The sequence below is a fragment of the Pectinophora gossypiella genome, chromosome 13, assembly GCF_024362695.1.
Source record: "Pectinophora gossypiella chromosome 13, ilPecGoss1.1, whole genome shotgun sequence".
NCBI lineage: Eukaryota > Metazoa > Arthropoda > Insecta > Lepidoptera > Gelechiidae > Pectinophora > Pectinophora gossypiella.
This window is the reverse complement of record NC_065416.1, coordinates 8183809-8205067: the sequence shown is the minus strand read 5'-3', so window position 1 is coordinate 8205067 and position 21259 is coordinate 8183809. Positions and strand designations below refer to the sequence as shown.

General features: G+C 38.0%; 1 protein-coding gene across 1 annotated transcript; it reads left to right on the top strand.

Moving 5' to 3' along the window:
- Nucleotides 1–9869: 9869 nt before the first annotated feature.
- Nucleotides 9870–13366, top strand: LOC126372076 (uncharacterized). Its single transcript, XM_050017615.1, has 2 exons — nt 9870–10790; nt 12611–13366. Exon 1 carries the CDS (start codon nt 9886–9888, stop codon nt 10783–10785), a length of 900 nt encoding a protein of 299 aa, XP_049873572.1. The 5' UTR covers nt 9870–9885; the 3' UTR covers nt 10786–10790; nt 12611–13366.
- The last annotated feature ends 7893 nt before the right edge of the window (nt 13367–21259 follow it).

Sequence of the window (21259 nt, the reverse complement as noted above, 5' to 3'; positions counted from 1 at the left end):
CGGACAGAGACAGACGGATAGACAGAGACAGAAGGACAGACAGAGACAGACGGACGGACAGAGACAGACGGACGGACAGAGACAGACGGACGGACAGAGACAGACGGATGGACAGACGGACGGACAGAGACAGACGGATGGACAGAGACAGACGTCAATTATGTATATAAATCTATGAAACCAAAAGATTTTTCTGTAGTTTATGTCATAATTCATTTAATAAAAAAATAACAATAATAATAAAGTTTATTGAAAACTCCTCATACAGAATCATTTCGTCGACTCCCGAAATCCTGAGGGAGATTGGGAGTTTCCATAGACAGCTATATTCCACGAAAACATCAGGCGAAAGCATGGCTCGAGACCCTCGAGCCAAGCTTACCCGACACTACACTGAAGATATCCCGGACGTCAGCCTGTACGAGATTAGGATGGCCCTCAAATAGCTCAAAAACAACAAAGCGGCAGGAGATGACAGAATCACAGCAGAACTTCTGAAAGCGGGCGGAACGCCAATACTCAAAGCCCTCCAGATGCTCTTCAATTCCGTCATATTTCAGGGCAAAACTCAGAGGGCATAGAGCGGAAGGTCCTGTTCTTCAAGAAAGGTGATAAAGCCCTACTGAAGAACTACAGACCTATCTCGCTTCTGAGCCATGTCTACAAGTTGTTTTCGAGGGTCATTACGAATCGTCTCGCTTGCAGATTTGACGACTTCCAGCCTCCCGAATAAGCCGGTTTCCGAAAAGGCTTTAGCACCATAGACCACATCCATACGCTGCGGCAGGTTATACAGAAGACCGAAGAGTATAATCTGCCACTTTGCTTGGCGTTTGTGGACTATGAGAAAGCCTTTGATTCGATCGAGACCTGAGCGGTGTTGCAGTCTCTTCAGAGGTGCCAAGTGGACCATAGGTACATCGAAAAGCTAAGGGACCTCTACCAAAATGCCACTATGTCAGTTCGAGTACAGAACCAGAGCTCTAATCCGATCCAACTGCAGCGAGGAGTGAGACAGGGAGATGTCATCTCTCCGAAACTGTTCACTGCTGCATTGGAGGATATTTTTAAGCTTCTGGACTGGAAAGGATTTGGCATCAACATCAACGGTGAGTACCTGACGCACCTTCGATTTGCCGATGATATAGTCCTAATGGCTGAGACCCTGGAAGAACTGAACACCATGCTCGAGCATCTCAGTAACGCATCCCAACGAGTGGGTCTTAGCATGAACATAGCAAAGACAAAAATTATGTCCAACGACCATGTCGCACCCACTCCAGTTCAGGTTGGGAACGTTACACTCGAAGTTGTAGACCAGTACATTTACCTAGGACAAATAATCCAGTTAGGTAAGTCCAACTTCGAGAAAGAGATCTGTCGTCGGATCCAACTCGGATGGGCAGCGTTCGGGAAGCTGCGGAATATCTTCTCGTCCAAAATACCAGTGTCTCAAGACGAAAGTCTTTGACCAGCGCGTGTTGCCAGTGATGACCTACGGCAGTGAGACGTGGCCGCTTACTATGGGTCTCGTGAGGAGGCTCGGTGTCGCTCAGCGGGCAATGGAGAGAGCTATGCTCGGTATTTCCCTGCTTGATCGAATCAGAAATGAGGAGATCCGCAGGAGAACTAAAGTCACCGACATAGCTCGGAGAATTGCAAAACTGAAGTGGCAGTGGGCAGGACACATAGCGAGGAGAACCGATGGCCGCTGGGGCGGAAAGGTTCTGGAGTGGCGACCACGTGTCGGACGACGCTCAGTGGGTAGGCCCGCTACAAGGTGGACCGACGATCTGGTGAAGGTGGCGGGAAGCCGCTGGATGCGGGCAGGGCAGGACCGATCGTTGTGGAGATCCTTGGGGGAGGCCTATGCCCAGCAGTGGGCGTCATACGGCTGTTGATGATGATGATTATTGAAAACAGTTCGTTTACAGTTTTTGTTGGAACGCTGTCTATCAAACTAGGTCTTCTTCTTCTTCTATCGTGTGGGTTTTGAGGCGAATTACTAACCTCATCAACCCTGGTGTCAGGGTTACTATTGAGCCGCCAAAGGCCCCTGACATGACTCATTTATAACGACTACGTACTTACACAGTAAGTAGTAACCGGGACCAACGGCTTAACGTGCCTTCCGAAGCACGGATCGTCTTACTTTCGGACAATCAGGTGATCAGCCTGTAATGTCCTAACCAAACTAGGGACCACAAAGTAATGTTTGTGATATGTCCCCACTGGGAATCGAACCCAGGACCTCCGGATCCGGATCAAACTAGGTGAACCTGTATTTTGAGAGACAGTGCCTTCCCAATTTAAGTATCTATTAACTACATTAATAGTGGTAAAAACAACTTTTTTTTAAATAAAGTATTTTATTGTACCTGAATAGTTGGATAGATATCTCGTTGGCGGTATTCGATGCAGCAAAGGCGGTAATAGAAAGAAACCGCAATTTATGTGGCGGTAATAGAGGAAAGTGAGTTTTCGGACATAAAATTATTTTTCATCCAAAATATTCACTCAAAATTAAAAATTCTTGATGTATTTAGCAGAAGACAGTCATAACAATACAAATAAAATAAATAAGCTGCACTAGCAAATACAGAAGTACTTAATTTCTGAGAGGTAATCAGAGCATAGCTTAACCTGGCGGTAATAGGAGCGTTTACCTTAATACGCCATATGAATTACTAAAAGTAGCCAATAGTTACAAATCGTCACTAAATCAAATCAATAAATTTTTTGTAGATATCGGTAGAAACCTAGCTTCAAAAATAACTCATTGTCAAGATAATTCATGGTCTCCGTACATAATAACTAAAACTTCTAACCCGAATTCATTGGTAATTTTGGAAACGGATCACAAAGAAATAGAGTCTATCATTATGTCACTACGATCCGACTGCGCCGTCGGATGGGATGGCATTTCATCCTCTATACTTAAAACGTCAACACCAGCTCTGGTCCCTGTAATCACACATATATGCAACCTTTCCATCTCAACCGGTGTATTCCCTGACGCTCTAAAGAAAGCAATTGTTCATCCAATTTATAAGAGTGGAGAAGCAGACAATATAAACAATTACAGACCAATCTTGATCCTCCCAGCCATGTCTAAGGTCCTGGAAAAGATCCTTAACAAAAGATTAGTAAATTATCTCAATAAGTATAATGTTTTAGCCGCAAAACAGTATGGCTTTAGGGCTGGGGTATCGACAGAGAATGCGGTCAATGATCTTGTTGAGAGCATTGTCAGAAAACTAGATGCGGGCACCAAAAGCTTATGTGTCTTTTTAGATCTTTCTAAAGCGTTTGACACGGTCTGCGTCTCCACTCTACTAAAAAGAATGAAAGAGATAGGTGTCAGGGGTATCGCCTTTGACATTTTTGAGGACTATTTAACTAATAGAAAACAGTTCATTAAAATAGATTCCCATACAAGTGATGAAGAAACTGTCACGTATGGGGTCCCGCAAGGGTCCGTCTTAGGCCCAACACTCTTTAATATTTATATTAGCCAACTTTGCAAACTAAGCATACCAAATTGCACCATATTTACTTACGCCGATGACACCGCCCTTTTAATACAGGGTGCGAATTGGATAGAAACCAAAAATAATGCCGAGGTAGCTATGAGGGTGGTTATGGGGTGGCTGGCTTCTAGCTCCCTCACGCTAAATTTTTCAAAAACAAAATACATTCCGTTCTCGTTAAGACCGAAGACTAAATTTCCTTCTCACCTTAGAATTAAAACACATAGTTGCTCAAAGCAGTCCCCAACTTGCAATTGTCCAACCCTTTCACGAGCTTCTAGTCTGAGATACTTGGGAGTTATCATCGATGATGGACTCAACTGGCGGGAGCCAATTGACACTCTATCTGCAAGGGTCAGAAGACTCTTGTACATATTTAGGTTACTTAGGGCGGTGGTGGATGGAGACACCTTGCGGATGATCTATTCAGCCCTCTGCCAGTCGTTAATTACATATTGTATACCGGTGTGGGGAGGTGCAGCTAAAACCTTCATGCTAAAGGCGGAAAGAGCTCAGAGAGCGGTGCTAAAAGTTATGCTATTCAGACCACACCGGTATTCTACACACAATCTTTACCAAACAGCTCGAGTTCTCACAGTAAGACAGCTTTTTGTTCTTAGAGTTATCTTGAATAAACATCCTCAGGTTCCAGCTAATCAAGATCCTAAACATCGATCTACTAAACCAATTTGTCCTTTTGAATCTTTCAAAACATCTTTTTCTAAACGGTTCTTCTACATCCTAAGTTCTCGTATCTACAACTCAATTAATAAATCTATAAATATACATAAATTAAATAGAAATGACCTCAAAAATAAACTACATCAGTGGCTACTTAAACTAAATTATGAAGACACGGAGAAACTACTTTCCTTCTAAATATGTACCTTCTAGCTAGACATACGCAACTACACACGCACGCGCACTCACACACACCGCACACACACACACACACACACCCACACACACACACACACAGAGAGAGAGACACTTACACACACATGTTTCATTCATCTATATCCTTATAATAATAGTTCGTTGCACAAACTTATAAGTTATTATTTATAAGCTCACGGATGAATTCTGCCTCCTAAAATACAGGTTGACCTAGTTTAGGAGGTAGGAAAAACCTTGTTTATAACGCTCAAAAAACTTATATAATTGTATACTACATAGTTTTGTAGAAGATGATGAATAAATATTTTTTTTTTTTTTTATTAAGACGATTCTAGTGACACTCCGTTTGTTAAATTCTGACAGGTGGTGTACAAGTTAGGCGGAAACAGACATGCATACACACATACATACGTACATAGCGGTCAAACACATATCCCTTCTCTGTTTGCTTCTCCTTAATCTTAAATTCTTCCTATTGGAATAAACACAATTATGTAGCTAATACCCAAGGGTACATAGATTCAAGTAACGAGTATCATAATATTCCATCAAACTGTAATTTTCAGCAGCTTATAGATTTCACCGAGATTGTTGTTTATGTAGCAAAGTGCTGCCTCGTCATATTCTTCAACAATCAGGATTGTTTGACGTTACATTACATTTAGTAATTAAAATCATGTCTTGTTTGCTTTACTGACGATAAGTGAGTATATAAACGTTTTATTTATACATAGACATAAAACTCACGACTATATCCCAATTGGGGTAGTCAGAGGTACATCCATCGCAATCATTTTAAATTTCAAAATTCTCATTCCATTCCGCATTTTCTTTCATTTTTACACTGACTCATTGCATCCCCGACCTTCATAAGCACAACATAAATTATATCTTATACTGTTTACATCTGGCTGTGCCCTCTAATTCTGGATTTGTTTGTGAAGTGTTATTAATAAACTATATATATATATGTGTGTGTGTGTGTATATATGTGTATATTCTTGCTCGCTGCTTGCTTCTAATTTATCATCGTTATCACCAATCATTCCTCTACTCTGCCGGCACGGTGGGATTCCATCCTCACCACCCAGTACCGCGTGCCGCAGTGGTAACCGCGGAACCAACTCGTGCAAGTCTAGGGTTCTGACCGACGCTCCTTTTTAAAGAAGCAATCCAGTGTACAAGACCACAGTGTCAGTATTTTATTTATGTCTTCATTTATATTTAATTTTGTATACCCGTGGTTGGTTATATATTATATAAAATTATTTAACAGGGAATCATACAATTTACATACATTTTTTTAGAGTACTTAAATAATTGTGTGCAATATCATCATCAATTTAAGAGCCACACTCTTGTCAGTGCATCATTTTCCATGCTACTTTTTTAGGGAAAAATAGGGCAGTGGTTTCCCTCTTGCCTTCCGCCCCGCAGTACTCTGTCTGACGCAAGTGGGATGGCGCCCAGAGTAGTCTATTAAAAAGCCATACTAGGACTGCTGTCCTCCGCCAATGAATAGTACTGAGAGTTACTGCTGCCCTCTGTCAGGGTCCAGGTAATAATTATTCATATATTATTGCAATAATGGCCCCGATTCCTGCAGACACATCCTTATTTTATTTTAAGTTATACCCGTCATTTTCTTATCCGCCGAAAACGAAAGGGACGGGTGATTGTCAACAAGTTAATTTTAAAACGAATGAATAACCCGGGCGAATAAAATAGGCAACTCGCTGGTATGTAATCCGTTTGACGTGCTGTCTACTTAACTTTGTCGGGTTATTGGCCGATGTAAAATTTTTAGACGGTTGTTTTAGATTTCTGCTTAAAATTGACGTGTATTCCATAAATTTTATGCCTGTCGATTACCCGTCCCTTTCCTTTTCAACGGATAAGAAAAAGACAAGGCGTCTGCAGGAATTAGCACCATTATTGTACTAAGTTGTACTAAATTATAACTAACCAATTTTCAATGATTCTCTAATTTAAATACAGTGTTATTTTTTTATTATAGTCAATTATGAAATATGCAATTTTATTTTACTATATAAAATACAATAATTGCGGCGGTAATTTCATTATGTTGTGTTAAGTAGATATTCTGCGGTCAGATCACATTACGTTAACGGTCTCCGTGGTCCAGTGGTTGAGCGTAGGACTCACGATCCGGAGGTCACGGGTTCGAGTCCCGATGAGGACATATCACAAAAAATACTTTGTGATCCCTAGTTTGGTTAAGATATTACAGGATGATCACCTGATTGTCCGAAAGTAAGATGATCTGTTCTTCAGAAGGCACGTTAAGCCGATGGCCCCGGTTACTACTTACAGCTGATATAAGTGAGTAATCGTTACATGAGCCATGTCTGGAACCTTTGGCGGCTCAATAACCCTGATACCAGGGTCGCTGAGGTTAGTAATCCACCTCACAACCCACACTACAGAAGAAAAAACATAACCTTAATGAGAAGTAATGTAAATAATATATGTTCGCTATAGCCATAGCTAACTGAACGAAAAAACCAAACGGATTTCATGCAAACCAGCTCTATACAAAGATTTGCAGTTACAGAGTTATTTCAGCTAGTCTATGATTTTTTTTATGATGCCTATTTAAAATACGTGAAATAATTTATGCATCTTCTTTTATGATAGTTTATGCATGCATACCATGTATGATATTATCTATTGTCATAAAAATATTGAATGATTTTCACTGTTGACTTGGGCATAATATAATGTAATCATAAAGTTTTCCCGGTTAATTTCATTTAAAAGGTTTTCAACTAGTTTGCTTAACATTATTACTATTGTATTTGTTCAATCTAAAAGTTTTTAGACTCTCACGTTTTATATTGAGTATAAAATAAATAAGAATATTAAGTGTGCATTTTACATTTTTAAACGCATTTATTAATAATACTTTTTATTTTGTATATCATTCTATTTCTTTAAAAAAGTTGATTGTCTTTTGTTTTTTCTCTTTGTATGGTGTTTTATTTACTTTTAGTTATAATTGTAACAACAATAATGGTCATCATCATCTCCAGGTCAGGTTCGCTTACTTCCTAACCTGAATATTTGACAGGTCCGATATTTTACAGAAGCCTGGCTGACCTTCCAACCCGCGAAGGCAAAACCAACCCAATACACGTTAGATCACATACCTCCGAAACGGTGGGTTTCTTCACGAAGTTTTCCTTCATCTCTGAGCACGTGACAATCATTTATGATCCAAATATGAATTCGAAAACAAATTCGACAATCATTGGTTTAGGCCGTTGCTGGATCCGAACCTGCGACCTCAAAGTGAGGGGCAAACGTTCTACCAACTAGGCTACCACGGCTCTTAACTACAATACTGATCATATTATGCGATAATACTCTCTTAGTTTTACCGTTTATTTCCACGTCATAATTTTGAGCAACCTTCTAAAGTCGTGTGCTCAAGCGAAAGCCTCACTGGGAAAATACTGGTGTTTACCCAATTTTCCACCGTCGTTCTTTTAAATGGACTTCGCCGCAAATGTTAGTCTGTACGTATGAAAGGCTGATTTGATAATGAGCCACAATATTTAGACTGTTAATATTATGAAATCTTTTTTATGACAGTGTAATAGAGCTTCTGATGCAAAATTATAGTGCTTAGCGTTTGTGATGTAAATTATAGTACTTTGCATTGTACCTTTTCTTGCTGAAGAAATTATACTTACGCCCTTTTTTAATTAGATAATAATCAAAATATTGTAGATATTATAGATTTGCAATTAATCTACGAATTGAAACTTATAAAAACAACTTTGCAGGTGATTCGTTTCTTTACTCTCTATTTTTATTGATTTCAAATGAATTGTAGTAAATCCAATGAATGTGGAATTATTAGTAAATCTAAATACAAATGTCACAATAATTTCTTTTTAGTAATAAATAACTATGTTTCATCATCATCATCTCCCTAGCGTTATCCCGTTTTTTACACGGTCCGCTTACCTAACCTGAAGGTTTGACGTTAGATACAGGTCCGGTTTTCACATAAGCGACTACCTGTGTCACCTTCAATCCCGCGAAGGGAAAAATAGCGCAATATAGGTTAGGTCACATACCTCCGAAATACATTAATAAATAAATATCTTTATTTTTTTTTCCGGTGCCATTTTCTCGCGAATCAACAACTAAAAGTAAACACCATCTGTTTAGGAAGTAAACGAAATCAAACAAGAGGACCGGAAATTATTCGGTCAAATTACACAGATTTAGAAATTGTCCGCCTTCATTTTACAGGTAGAGTATTTTAAGGGGAAATCTCGTATTATCCGAGTCTTGGGGACTCATAAAAATGGAGACCACGACGTGACTGCGATATGCCCGCTTTTAATTTCGAAACGGACGAGGGCGAGAGATTTTAATGAGAGATCAGGTTTTTCAATTATCTCCACTTCTTTCTGCCAAGTTTTACGTCAGAATTTTGCCGGCGACCCGCCTGGATCTAGGTATTATACGGCGTAAGCGAAATCTGTAAGGTTATTTGAAGAACTTTTATGAGTGGTAATTGTTTGATTTTTGCAGTTAACTGACGGGTTTGATTCTTTAAGTCTTATAGTAGATTTGCCATTCAGTAACTTGCAGTGTTGTATTTGAAATGATCACTTTATACTTAAAAAAAAAACAATTATATTTCGTCGCTTCATTCTTCAGATATAATATAAATCAATACAAGGTAGTCCCTTTAACCTACAGGCAACATCGCACGTTCTTTAGAGTAAATCGATTCAAGTCATCGATTTCAAATTTAAAACAATTTTTTAGTCTACTGTTTCTCTATGTACCCGAACTGTCAACTTCATTCTTTTTTCGTGCGAGGCAACGAGCGTACGCGCCATTAAAAATGCCGAAACGCAGTGCACAAGAAAAATTGGATAGCTACAAAAGAAAGATAAGGAAAATAGAAGAACGAGAAAAGCGTAAAAAAGAAACATCTCGACGTCGAATTCGACGTCTCTTAGACTCGTCAGAGGACGAGAACAACGAAGGTATGTAATATTTTATAACCTTAAATTGGGTTCTCACGTTTTTTCTTTTTCTATCGATAAAAGAAAATATAAGTGAATAATATGTACATTAAATTGGAATTGACTGCGAGTCAATTACAATAGCATGTTTAGTTGCGAACTATTCATGAGACGAGTATGTGTGTCAGTAAAAATGTCGAAAATACGTGTAATCTTAAATAGATATGCACGTTAAATACATAAATTATTTTGTCTGCGAGACAATCGCGTTTACTAACGCATACAATTTGCTAAATCACATTATATTATTATTCTATACCTTCATGGGTCTTATTAGATTTACATTTCTGGTATGAAATACCCATTATGCCAATCATTTGGTAACGTGAGTGTATTTTATTTTAGATACAAATTAAATGGAATCTCGAGATGCGACGGAGCCACAGATGGGCCTGTTGACTCCACAAGATGAAGTGATGGCAGCACCGGTCTCAGAAGTGCTGGATGTTGTGACGCCCGAGCAAGGCTCGGCGGAGCCCGTCACTGAGCCAACGTCCGAAGTAGCCTTGGACCCTGAATTGTTATTCGCCCTAGGTGCTTCCACATCCGATACACCAGAATTTGGTAATAATATTCATGACAGTTTAAGTAACTTATGGACCCCAATATTAAAGAAAGGACTTCCAAGAGAGGACAAGGACAAGCTTACAAAGGAGTACCTCCTACCCAGTAATTGTAAAATGTTACAAGCACCCAAGCTTAATGCTGAAATATCTGCTGCTGTGGCAGAGGTTGTAAGAGGACGTGATAAAAAGCTAGTCAGATTCCAACAACAACTCGGTATAGGTACCGCAGCAATAAGCAGAGGGATAGACACTCTGCTTACATCTAATGACAAGATCGTGGCTTTGAAACAATTAAGTGATGGTTGCCGTTTTTTAACTGATTTACATCATTTATTATCCAAAGACAGGATTAAGTTGGTCACGCCTAGCCTGGAAAAGAATTTCCTGACAGTCATTCAAGATGCTGAAAGGGACGAGACGTTGTTTGGCAGTTCATTATCTGAAAAGATTAAAGCCAGCCAGGCTATTAGTAGACAAAGCTCTCAAATAAAGGCTTCGACGAATCAGAAAGCTGCTGGTAGTGTCGGCTCCACGCAGTCATCGGCTAATCGTCCTGTCCCGGGAAATTGGTCAGGACCTCCTCGTTACCCGTCAAACAGGGGGGGGAGGGGAGGTCAGCGGAGGCCGGCAGCGTCAACACCGCGCCGGACATACCCCCTAAACCAAGCACAAGCCAAGACTTTCAACCACCAACCCAAGACACGTGCAACTGCACAGTAGCTCAGGTACATGCTGGTCGCATTCAATTTTACCTTAATTGTTGGGCTAAAATAACTAAAAATGATGTTGTATTATCGTGGATTGAGACCGGATATTCTATCCCATTTTGTAACAAAGTAATTCAGACTATAACTCCACATTGTAATCTTTCCTATAAAGATAGCTTAGATATGTCAGAGGCCATAAATAAATTATTAGAACTAGGAGCTATATTGTGTTGTAACCCATCAAAAGATCAATTTATATCAAAAATATTTCTAGCACCAAAACCTAATGGTGGCAAACGTTTTATCTTAAATCTTAAACCATTAAATAAATTTATTGAAAAAACACATTTTAAGATGGAAGACTATAGGACAGCTGCAAAACTGATACCTCAAGGAGGTTATTTAGCTACTATTGATTTAAAAGAGGCCTATCTTTTAGTACCTATAGTCGAATCTGACAGAAAATATTTGCGTTTTAATTTCCAAGCTCCTAATTCTAATGATTTAATCACATACGAGTTTACAGCAATGCCTTACGGCCTATCCGTGGCACCCAGGGTGTTTACCAAAATAATGAAGGAGGTTATCGCCTACCTCCGGAGACAGGGATACATGTCAGTTATATATCTGGATGACATATTATGTATTGGTAACAGCTATGAGGAATGCGCACTTAACGTGCGCGAAACCTTAAAACTTTTACAGTGTTTAGGTTTTGTTGTTAATTATGACAAAAGTTCACTGATACCATCTCAAACTTGTAGATTTTTGGGCTTCCTCTATAACACTCAGAACCTTACCATGTCTTTACCGGCAGATAAAAGAAAGAGTATTGAACAATTAGTTCAAAAATATTCAGGCTTGCCAAGATGTACCTTACGTGAATTTGCTCAGTTAATTGGTGTTCTAATTTCCGCTTGTCCCGCTGCCAAATATGGTTTTATGTACACAAAAACATTAGAAAGACAAAAATTCATTTTATTACAACAACATAATAATAATTATGAAACTAAAATTATTTTACCAAACTGCATTTTAGAAGATCTTAATTGGTGGCTTAATAATATATTTACAACTTCTTGCCCAATGAGAATTGTAAATTATAAGAAGGAAATTTTTACAGACGCTTCCAGAACAGGCTGGGGCGCAGTGTGTAATGATGAAAAAGTCAGCGGCAGGTGGAGGACAGAAGAATTAGAACATCACATTAATTATCTAGAACTTCTCGCGGCATTTTTAGGACTAAAGAGTTTGGCTAGTGATGACAAAAACTCTTCTATTATTTTGCGTATTGATAACACTACGGCTATCAGCTACATAAACCGGTTAGGTGGCATTCAGTTTCCACACTTGAACAATTTGTCTAGATCCATTTGGCAGTGGTGTGAGAAGCGAAACATTTGGTTATTCGCTTCTTATGTGAATACCAAAGATAATTGCGCAGATGCAGAATCTCGTAAAATTAATCCGGACACAGAGTGGGAACTATCAGATGATGCATTCAATTCTATTATACATCACTTTGGACGTCCAGAAATTGACCTTTTCGCTTCTCGCAGCAATGCCAAATGTATCATGTTTACTTCTTGGAAACAAGAGCCAGATGCTTACGCCGTAGATGCATTTACCATAAATTGGAAATATAATTTTTTCTACGCATTTCCACCCTTCTCATTAGTCCTGAAATGCTTACGAAAAATTATTGACGATGAAGCCACCGGTATTTTAGTTTTTCCACATTGGCCTTCACAGGCTTGGTTCCCATTATTACAAGATCTTCTCGATTCTCGTATTGTGTTTTTCAACCCAAGTAAATCTCTCTTACAATCTAATTTCAGGGAGTACCATCCCCTCTACCACAAGCTTACACTGGGTGCCGCGAGACTGTGCGGGCGGCGTTCGCGCGCCGCGGCACGCCACCAGAGGCGCTCGACTTGATGATGGCGTCTCTGTCTGACAGCACTGTTAAGCAGTACAATGTAACCTTAAAGTTATGGTGGCAGTTTTGTTCGGTTCATAATATTGACGGTTTTAATTGTTCAGTTCCATCGGTTTTATCTTTCTTAACGGAGCAATTTGCAAAAGGATGTTCATATGGCTCTCTTAACAGTCATCGTTCGGCATTGTCCTTAATTTTAGGCGATGTCATCGGCTCAGATCAATCTATTAAACGGTTGTTAAAAGGAGCATACAAGTTAAAGCCAAACCGACCGAAGTATACCTCAACATGGGACCCACAATTAGTACTTAATTTTGTTTCTTCATGGTACCCAAATCTGGAACTTAGTATAGAAAATATTACAAAGAAACTAGTTACTTTATTAGCCATTTGCACAGCCCATCGGGTTCAAACTTTATCTCTTATCAAAATTGAAAACATTACAATTTCTCAAAGTGGAGTTAAGATAGCAATAGTGGACATTATTAAAACCTCTGCTCCCGGACGGGACCAACCAGTTTTGTTTCTTCCATTCTTTTTGCAGAACCCGAATATATGTCCTGCTTCAGCTCTCAAGGATTATATTTTTATGACTAAAAATTTGAGGGTCACGAACGCGGGCAATCTCTTATTGACCCATAAAAAACCACACAATCCTGCCACTTCGCAATCAATAAGCCGCTGGATTAAACAAGTGTTGTCAGACAGCGGTGTCGACGTCGCGACATACGGCGCGCACAGCACGCGCCACGCGGCCACGTCGGCGGCGCGTTCCGCCGGCCTCGGCCTCGACGTGATCCGTAAAGCGGCAGGATGGACCAATGCGTCCACTGCCTTTGCTCGATTTTATAATAGGCCTATTGTAAATGAGGGTGAATTCGCCAATGCAGTAGCATTTCCTAATTAACAATTAAGACTGATTAAGACTGATTGATTATTACATTTAAGTTACCATACGAAGAAGCGTATTTTATGTTATTTTTTTTTTTTTTGTTTGAAATAATTATGTTTTCATATGAAAGAAACAGTTCTTTTAGCTATCCTGACTTTTATTTGAATAATTACTTGATCCTGAAACAAAACTTAAATCTCTAAACATCTACCTTGTATTGATTTATATTATATCTGAAGAATGAAGCGACGAAATATAATAGATGATCAAACGAACTTCTAAGTGAAGTTCGATCATTATTATATGAGTCGCTTCATTCGAAGATATAATAACCCTACCCTCCCATAGTCATGCCACATACAATGGATGTGGATAAAGCCCAGGACTAAGTTTTGTTTCTAAATCTCTAAAGAATGAAGTTGACAGTTCGGGTACATAGAGAAACAGTAGACTAAAAAATTGTTTTAAATTTGAAATCGATGACTTGAATCGATTTACTCTAAAGAACGTGCGATGTTGCCTGTAGGTTAAAGGGACTACCTTGTATTGATTTATATTATATCTTCGAATGAAGCGACTCATATAATAATGATCGAACTTCACTTAGAAGTTCGTTTGATCATCTATTATTTGTGTGTAGCTCCGACGGGCTAAAGCTGAAAAAACTGCTCTTCTATGTAAATATAAGCCAATCAATCAAGGTGATACTCAGGGGAATTCAAAGAAAATAAATACTGGGTTGGGCACGGGCCTCCCTTTAATCAAGAGGGGTGGGGGGGGATGTTACGTAGCATATTCTACTACGCTGCTGTGGAGATGTTTTATTATGGCTAATAGCCAACGGCTTAACGTGCGGCTTAATCTCCGAAGCACGGAATCATCTTATCCAGCCTGCAATGTCCTTACCAAACAAAGGACAGTCTCACAAAGTGATTTCGACAATGTCCCCACCGAGAATCGAACCTGGACCTCCAGATCGCCTAACGCTCTACTACCACTAGACCACGGAGGTTGTTAAAGGTACGTAAAGATATTAATAATTATAAAGCTGGCATACTACGACATCATCAATAACGTTTTATTCATATGCTTTTCAGCTTAAACTTTCAAAAACGTTACAGTATTTATTTATCAAATAAACTACTTGCTTTTTTAAGGTACAAATATACGCCTCCACATCTAAAGAGTCTTTAAAAACATATATAGTATAATAGTAAATGACAAGGGATTATGAAACATATCTCTGAATATCTGAACAAATGATCAAAATCGGTACAAACAAAAACATCTAAGTATTTATTTTTTTGCAATTTAACCTCTGCGACGTGACTTAGTGCATAAAAGCGTTTATCAACACAAAATAATTTTGATATTCCTGTAATAAAATTCTATCATCATCTCAGGCCTTTACATCTTTATCAGATGATTCAAACAGCGTTTCTGTGGCAGCTTTTAAAATTCTATACAGCTAATTTTATTACACGAACATCAAAATTATTTTGTCGAGTTACAAAAACTCAAAGTTAATCAAACGCCTTCACACCAGAAAAGCGAAAAACAACACAACACAATATCATTTCTGATAAGATAAGATAAGATAAGATAATCGTTTATTTGCGAGAATACATGATATAAATTAGATATTAGTTACATAGTCCAGTACAGTATTCGGCTTACAAGCAAGCATGCAAATGTATTTTTTTTTATATTTAGCGTCTAAGTAATATTATTAATACAATTCATGTCATTATAATACTAACATTAATAAAAGATAAAAATCACAATTACAAAAAAAAAAAAAAAAAAATACAGTCAATCAGTCAATATTTTAAATGTCATGAATTTACATTTTTCCATTGCATGTATTCCTTAATGCTATAAAAACAATGATCCATTAACCAATAGTGCAATTTCATTTTAAATTTATTAACTTGTGTTTCCTTAATATCATCAGGTAAATTATTATAAACTACGATACACATATTATAAACATTGTTCTTGTACATATTTGAGCAACAACGTGGTTGGTAAATCAACTTACTATACATAGTTCTCTGTTGCCTTAGCATCACTTCATTACGACTTTTAAAGTACTCTGGATGCAATTTAACAAAGGTGCATATCTCTTTAATATATGTACAAGGCAGTGGAAGTACTTTTAATTGTTTAAATAAAGGTTTGCAAGAGTCTGATATCATTCCTTTATTAACAGCAACATTCGACATCAAAGTCCGCAGAAAAGAAATAAAAGATGAAACCCCTCGTTAATTTAGATCATTATGTCTTTGCTGTATATCTCGCCACTAACAGAGAATCGTTTAAAAAGTAAAAGGCACAACAAATCACATCTGAACATCAAAGTTACCTAGCAACACGCAGATTATTGGATTTTGTTCCATATTTCACTCGGGGTTAGGATAAAAGCCACTTTTATGTTGTATTTTTACGTCACTTACGCACATTTTGTCTTATATTCTTATTAGAAGATTTTTTCCGGTTACGACGTGGTTCATATATTTACTGAATAAACAGAGCGTCGTTCTTTTAAAGTGATTTTTTAATGTGTGTATTTCAATATCATCATCTCCCTGGCGTATTCTGTTGTCACAGGGTCAGTGTACCTAGCCTAAAGATCTGACTGATGTCTACTAAAAATAAAGATACTTACTTACTCACTCGGCGCAATAAGCAAACTGATTCTATACTAACTATTTATACCAGTTTCTAACCGGTTTCCTTTATTGCTACACACAGGTGTGTTAAAAGGAAAAAGCCTTCTAAATGTATGCTTTATCTACAGCATATCTACGTTAACATTAAATCAGAATCATTTATTCAACGTAATTACCATAGATAAACTTGTTAGTATTTTTGAATCTATTTTTACATGAATTTCCTATCACGTTGGCCTAACAGAAAACTCGGTTAGGTGTGAGTAAATACTTAGGTCATCTTGCGATGGATGTACGGCCACGAGGACTAATATGTATACACTTTAAAACCATGTCACATTAACTTTTTTGACAAATTAAACCGTAAGTCTTATTAAATGTGAAATATGATAGTGCGACAGGGTTCTAAAGTGGGTACATGATATTGCTCATGACTGTCCCCGCGGGATATTGTCGTGAGCTTATGTTATGCTATTTCCTATCAACTTACGCATCTAAACTACGAGCTGTTCACCTAAATACTGAAAAACCAGCAATACTTTTGAATCCATTAAACCGTCCAGCACTTAATAAATGAAAATGTCCCAAACTAAAAACAACATGTAAACTACAAACTAAAGCCCACGACAAAATACACGCCAATCTAACTTCCATTAAGCCTAATTCCTTTAGCTTTTTAACTTAAGTCAACTCACCTGTACGTTTATGCTAATGTCCTCACACGTTCCTTGTCAACTAAATAAGCACGTGACACAACAACGGTCGTGTTTTTGTCAGAACAATGAATGGCGTTTCTTGAACACGAAGAACTTTGTTTGTTGACCGCTGCCGTGTTTATGGACTCGAAACACCGCTGCTACGCCACTAAAGGAGATTTATTTACACTCTATTTCAGTATTATACTGGCCACCGACACATGGAGGACAAAAACAAGTTGACAACTAAACAGAAGTATAGTATAGGTATATGTTACGGACACGTATATTCGCGTGCTGTGACCTTGGAAATAAACAAAGAGGAATAATAGATGTAAAATTATAAAAAAGAAAACGATTACGATACTTTTCATGTTATTAATTATTACACCACGTCAAAAGTTGACTTCTGATTACAAAAGTTACCTACCTGTGTGTCCAATCCATTAGGGCGTGAGTGTATGTATGTATTTAAAACACAAAAAATATTTAATTGTGTAGATTTTATTTGCGTCGTCAAAGTGCATTCTTTTATTAATGCTTAAAATCTATTTCAATTGATTTGTGTATCAAAATCAACATTCCATATACAATTAACTGTACTGAGTATTTATTACTGGATTACAAAAGATAATACGACCAACAACGAATGGGCCATAAAATTCCAAATATCGTTTATACAGAAAGAAATTTGGAAGCCGAAAATGAGAAATGTTCGACTTAAATCGCTAACGACTCGTGCTGTAAAAGATTACAGTATTTCTGTAAATAAATTTTAGGAAAAGTGTCTCATTAACTGAATAATGATTTACGTCGTGTTTTTGCAGCAAAAGTCTGCTTTAATACGGAACCTTTGGAGTCTTAATTTAAATGTTCTAAAGTGCTCCTGAGCGTCTCTTTCTGTCCACTTTTTCCCTTACCGGTTCGACGAAGACATAGTTTTAATTGGTCTGCTTCCGCCTAGCCTTAAGTCTCTAATTGACTTTTTGCATTCTAATTTTAAAGTTTTAATTCGGAGGGTGAAAAAGTCATGGCATAATTCAATTAATTAATCTTAATTGTATTTCTCGTACTTTAAGTAGATAATGGAGTTTTTGCCACAGTTGTTTTTGCGTTGGTCTACATTAATAATAATCCAGATGTTCCAACCTCAATTTTTCTCTCGATACTTTTATTATTATAGACTCTAGTCTGAGCGTTTCTTCACATATTTGCAACAATGCAACGATTAATAGAGTAGTGTACCTATATTATTCTCCGATCGTTATCCGTTTTGATATCCGATCAATAAAAGGCGGGCCTATGCTATTTTGTGACAACATTATTCCGAGAAAAGCGTCGGGTAAGTAGCGGTAGTAAGACGTAAAAGGCGATAGTGAACCAAAGCCACACAAGAACTGTGGTTACGGACGTGTAGCGCAAAAACTCGATTAAAAGTTACCTAATACGTATGTGGATACTAAACTCTCGGAGCTGTGTCTCTCCTTCATATGTTTTCTCATCGAACTGAGTCAATTTAGCACAGTTGTAGGTCGGGAAACTTAGTATTAACCGCTCAGCTCTTGTTCGAAAATAGAGAGGAACGATGTTGAGGAATTAATTACGTTTATGTAAGGTAAGACTGAAACTCGTGTAAATACTACAAAATACATACATACATAAACAGCCTATATACATCCCACTGCTGGGCACAGGCCTCTCCTCAATCAATCAAATGGAGTGGGTATGGAGCATACTCCACCACGCTGCTCCAATGCGGGTTGGTTGAGGATAACAACTACAATATATTTTAGTTTAATCAATCGTTTTTAGGGTTCCGAACCTTAAAAGGAAAAACGGAACCCTTATAGGAGCACTTTTTTTTTTTGTTGACATGACATCAACCCGAACAAATGGAAAGCGCTGAGGGGTCTCACCTGGTACGGTCACGAGTACTAATATTATGTATACACTTTGAAACCATGTCACATTCACTTTTTTGACAAATTAAACCGTAAGTCTCATTAAATGTCAAATATGACAATGCGACAGGGTTCTAAAGTGGATACATGATATTGCTCATGACTGTACAAAGTTTAAAATAACAGACCTGAGGGTGCCCACCTTTGGTTGCATTACCTACATGTCGCTATAGTACTCGTATAGAACTTACTTGTGAAATGTATTCTCAAATATAAAATATGCAAAACGAAATGCACCCACGTAAACGTTTTATATTTTCCAGTATTATAGAAAATTCAACAAAGCGAATGTCAGTTTTTTGTGTAGGTTTAACTTTTTGTTCATTCGCACATGATCCGGCCTGACAAAGAGGGAAAAATGGGATATTTTTTTTTAAAACTGAACAACAGAAGCCCGTTTCATGATACGAATAGAATTGCATCACCAGATAATCCCATTTAGAGAAATGATTTACTTAGAAATGTGGCAGAAATTTTGATGGGACATTATAAAATTTAATATTGATTATACGTAATATTCTGTATATGATAATGAATACATTTGCTCTTAGATACTACATTTTTTGTCTTGATTTTGGGTCGTTTGAATGCTCTATACTTTTGTTAATGTAAATGTCGTGTAATACGCCAATCACATTGACACATCAGGTAATCTCTTGTAAATATAAGAATTAATATAATTTGTAATATATCTACGGACTTACGTTCATATACCTAAACATTTGAATCATAATAATTCATATCACACACAGCCTCCGTGGTCTAGTGGTTAGAGCGTTGGGCTCACAATCTGGAGGTCCGGGATCGATTCCGGATGGGGACATTAGCGAAATCACTTTGTGAGACTGTCCTTTGTTTCGTAAGGATATTGCAGGCTTGAATAACCTGATTATCCGAAAGGAAAGATGCTTCCGTGCTTCGGAAGGCAGGCTAAGTCGTTAGACCCAGGCTAGTAGCCCAAACACCTCCACCAACCCTCAGTGAAGTAGCGTGGTGGAGTATGCTCCATACCATCTCCGGTAGATTGAAGGGAGGCGTCTGCCCAGCAGTGGGACTTGTATAGGCTGTTTATGTATACATATCAAGAATATTTTTTTTTTTAAATGCTTTATGATGTCTACACAATTGGCTCAACCACTATAGACGATACGGCTCACCATCTATCACATTGGTCTGATAGAAATCTCTGTGTGGTGTGGATACTTAGTTCATCTCACGATGGATTTACCTCTGATTACCACATTGAGATATAGCCGTGAGCTTATGTAATGTTATGAAGTTTAAAATCCTCTTATAACGTTGAAGTAGCACGGGTGAATGAGGTTTGATAATACTGACGGTTTGAAAATTGTAGATAAAGTGTGAATATTAAGCTTTACTATGAACATTTCTGAAAGGTCAGAGTCTCTTCTCCTATTGTGTGGGATGTGAGGTGGAGAACCGCCTAAGGCCCCTGACATGGCTCATGTAACGACTACCTACTTACATCAGTAAGTAGTAACCGGGACCAACGGCTTAACGTGCCTTCTGAAACACGGATCATCTTACTTTCGGACAATCAGGTGATCAGCCTGTAATGTCCTAACCAAACTAGGGATCACAAAGTGATTTTGTGATATGTCCCCACCGGGATTTGAATCCGGGATCGTGAGCCCAACAATCAAACCACTGGACCACGGAGGCCGTCAAAAGTCAAAGTGACTGAACATTATTAACTGTCTGTATTATATCATAAAATTATAAATAATAGTTTTTTTTTTCAAGAACTACATGCAATCCTTTACTCCTATTTTCCACTGTCTAATAAAATCTTACCCTAGTTTCCAGACTTCCTTTCAACCCAATCATTGTCACACCAGAATACGTCCAGTGTTAAGAGCCAGCTTTCTCACGAAACAAATACTTAGAACGAGTTAAGTAACTGTGAGGTACGTTGGCCACCGCCCAGACGAGCTCACCAATGAATCCGCCCGGCGCAAACTTCATCCCAACTTCACAAATGACACCAAAGAGACCGCGATAATTCACAGGCTAATGTCAAAGTTGGGACTTGTTCGGAATTTTTACCAACATAAAGAAGCGCCGTTATTCCATTTTTGCCTTTCGATGCTCAGTTTTTTGAAGACTTCCCCAAGTTTTTTTATTGAATCGAGGTTTTGCGGATTTGCGTGAAATTAACCGAGTTCTTGCCAATTAAAGGCAGAATTTATTAGAAGTTTATTAATCTTCTAAACAAGACCAAAGAACAAAGTCTCCAAATTGAGTAGGAGACCGTGGCTATATAGCGGAAAGTTTACATATTCCATGTAATACAATGGCGTATTCTGA